Raw genomic sequence first — 3,397 nt, forward strand, 5'->3', positions numbered from 1 at the left:
AACAAAGTCCCTTGCCAGGTTACCTTTTGTGACATTTAAAAAATACTATTAAGACAAAAATTTTCCAACGGGGCCCATTCTATTTTTCTCTTTTTTTAAAGACGAGTGTTACATTAGGGGCCTTTAAAGAAAACCTTTAGAATTTTTCGATAGAGCTTTTGAGACGTGAGGATCAGCTTCTGGCTCCTTATTTTAAAAATGTCAAGTTCCTGAATCATGTTTAGTCATTCATTCAGAGCCTGGCTAGGTTAATTCGACACAATGTCGGGAGACGGCGTGACATCACAGATCTCCTTCAAGAAAGAGTTTGAGAAACGGAGGGGAAGAGAAGGATTCCACCAGAATTTTGTTCAAAAGACTGGATAGGATTGACCAAAAGGAAAAAAAAAAAAAATCAAACTAAAAGATTCCGAGGAGCTCTTGGCTAGCATGGGTGTGGTGGGTGGAGCAGTGCTGTTGGAGGAATTATTAATACTTTCTGTCCACAGAGGGAAGGAAGGCTAAAGCAGCTCACCATCTGGGAGGAACTCTAGAGAGCCGTTTCCAAAAGCATTTCACGGAACACCAATTCCAGGAATGATCGGAGAAAAAACGATTCCATGGGTTGTAAAAAACACTAGGTTAAACAAATGAGTTTCTTTACGGCAGGACTTTTCAGAGCCTTTAAAATTTTCATGTGCATCATAATCTCCCAAGACGGGGTGTAGTATGCAGGGTTCCCAAATCTGCTTATTTACAGATTTCTTACCCCCGGCCCCAGACACTCTTTTCTTCCTCGGAGATTTCTTGTGACTGGTATTTCACACCTCATCCTTTCATAAGTTCTGAGTCAGGAAATGACTTCAGACCTGACACAGAACTGTATCCCCTACTGTCGATTTTGCTCTGGTTCCTCCCAGAGGTGACTGATGAGTGCTTCTCAGATGACTCGAGAACTAAATAAACATTTCTGTTAAATCAAAATTTACAAAGCAGATGACTTTCTTAAAATCCCCAAATTCCTATCCCCAACTAGCCAAGCGAGTCAAGGAAACTAGTTCGTGAGTGGAAATTGCAGCTATTTTATACACTTTTAAAAAATCAATGCTCAATTATAATCAGATTCTAAAATGAACCACGTGGCCCCATGTCTGTCTAGCCGCCCGGGTTGTCAGCTATTTGTCAGTCTCAGTAGCCCCCTCCCTGACGGCCGGCCCTTGGTGCCAGCCCACTGAAGCCGCTGTTGGCCAGCACTCTTTCCGTGTTCCTCCTGGTGACCCTGGAGATCTTCTGGAACTCCTCCAAGATCGCATCTTTCTCCCGGGAGATCTGCTCCATCCTCCGCTCCTTTTTCCGAATGGCTTCCTTGATGCCCTCGATGTGACACTTTTCCTCCTTCTCGGCTTTCAGCTTCAAGATGTGATGATTCTTCTCCCGCAGGACGCTGAGCTCCCGGATGTGCTGCACCTTGTCCCTCATGTTGCTGTGGACGTGACTCCTGGCCTGCTGGATCTTCTGGTCCCTCAGCTCCGCCAACAGCCGCTTGTGCACCTGCCTCTGCTCCTCGGACGCCTCCGCGCGCCACTTGACCTGCTGCAACTGCGCCCCCTCCTTCTGGGCCTTCTCCCTCAGCTCTCGGTGCCGCTCCTTCATCAGGCTCTGCTGGATCTCTTGGGATCGCTGGGAACTCTGTTCCAGGGACAGCTTCCTGAGGAGCTCCTCAGCCTTGGCCTGGCAGTCCATGAGGACCTTGCGGGCCTGGTAATTGACGAGGGAGCTCAGATTGGTCTCCTGGACCTTTTTCTGGCTCTCCACGGTGTACAGGCGCTTCTTCCTACAGGCCTGCTCCAGCCTCTTCTGCAGCTGCAGGCCGTTCTGCTCCCGCAGGTCTTGCAGCACCCGCTCCTGCTCCTGCAGGCGCTGCACCTGGCACTGCTTCCTGTGCTCGGCCACGGCGCGGGCCGTCTCCAGCTTCTCCCTGCGCGGGTTCTCCTGGTCGTCCAGGGGCGCCTTGCACCGGTTCTCCTGCTGGATCGCGTTCTTCGCGTGGCTGTCCTGCCGTCGGACACGCTGCTCCCGGCTCTGGCGAGTCTTGCGCCGCTCTTTCTCCGGCTGCCACTGCTCCCGGCCCTGCTGGAGCAGCAGCTTGCGCTCCCTCTCCAGGGTCATCTGGACCTTCTGGTCCGAGCGCTTCAGCTCCTCCCAGGCTAGGGCCGCCTGCTGCTGCAGCTCCCGCATCCTCTGGGCCTTCTTGAGCCGGACCAGCACCAAGGCCACAATCTTCTTGTCCCTAGAGGACGTGACTGCCTCTTCCAGCTTGTCCTTGAGGATCTGGGTGTGCTGGCCCTGCACCTCCCTGCTGGAGACGGAGGGCTGGGAGTACTGGCTGGCTACTGACTCCACTGGGCCACTACTGTCTCTCTTCCGGGTGTACATGCAAGCGGACTGCGTCCTGAACTCTTGGGAGGGCGCAGAAGACCTCTCTGTCGGAACCGAGGAAAAGGACCAGCGACCTAGACCTCCGCAGACCGGCACGGCCCACTGGTCTCCGCTCTGCACCTTTTCTACCCCGAAAGTTCCGCTCAGAGGAGTGTAAGATCCCTCGGGGTAAGGCGGGGGCGAATCTCCCTGGGCTCGAGGGTAGAGCTGGCAGGGCCGAGGCTGTTGGGGTTGCAGCCCGAACTGCTGCTGCCAGGCCGGGCTGTGCTGGCTGCCCCCCAGCGGCCGGGGCTTGGTCCTTAACTGCGCCCAGGCATCTTCCAGGAGACGGCTGCGGGAAGGGTGCTTCCTGGCGCCGTCCGGGGGCCTCCGGGCCACATCGGTCAGGCTGCGGCTTTCTCGCGGCGAGTCGGGGTAGCGGCGCCGGCGAGGCCGCGGGGTGGGCCAGCAGCGCGGGTGTCGCCAGGGCGCCGCGGCCTCGCTCCCCTCGCCCGGAGTCCCGGCCCAGGAGCCCAGGGCCGGCTCGGTCTGGGACCCGGGCCCGCCCAGCCGCGCCGAGGATGCGCTCTCTCTGCCGGGCGGCGGGGGCTCCCAGGGGTCCGGGTAGGGCCGCGGGGAGAAGCGGCCAAAGCCCTCCATGCTCCCTCCCCGCGTGCCCAGCGTCTGAGCCAGGGTCCCGGGGCCTCGCTGGGGCGCCGCGGAGACCCGCCCCGCCCTCCGATCCCGGGGCGTCCCGTTCGCCTGTGACGCTCTGGCCACTTCACAATGCTTGGCTCCACCCGGTCCCCGCAGCCCTCGGCCCTCGCCTACACCGCCTTCCTGGTGCCCCGCGCGGCGAGAGGGAGAGTGTGAGCCGGGGCAGGGGGCTGGGGGAGGGCGGCTTAGGAAATCAGCAGTGACTCCCAAAGCTGAGAGTGCGTAGTGGACCCCACCACTGTTTCAGGCAGCAACCTGGGCTTGCATTTGCACACCTTAAAGT

At 57.7% G+C, this 3,397-nt stretch overlaps 1 protein-coding gene across 1 annotated transcript; it reads right to left on the reverse strand.

Annotated features, from left to right (window-relative positions):
- Positions 1-1,037: 1,037 nt before the first annotated feature.
- On the reverse strand, positions 1,038-3,124 carry CCDC185 (coiled-coil domain containing 185). Its single transcript, XM_070602060.1, has one exon. It carries the CDS (start codon positions 3,055-3,057, stop codon positions 1,168-1,170), a length of 1,890 nt encoding a protein of 629 aa, XP_070458161.1. The 5' UTR covers positions 3,058-3,124; the 3' UTR covers positions 1,038-1,167.
- Positions 3,125-3,397: the final 273 nt, after the last annotated feature.

This window comes from Equus przewalskii, chromosome 31, assembly GCF_037783145.1.
Source record: "Equus przewalskii isolate Varuska chromosome 31, EquPr2, whole genome shotgun sequence".
NCBI lineage: Eukaryota > Metazoa > Chordata > Mammalia > Perissodactyla > Equidae > Equus > Equus przewalskii.

Coding starts and splice junctions, on each gene's coding strand:
- CCDC185 (XM_070602060.1), bottom strand. CDS start 3,057: ATGGAGGGCTTTGGCCGCTTCTCCCCGCGGCCCTACCCGGACCCCTGG.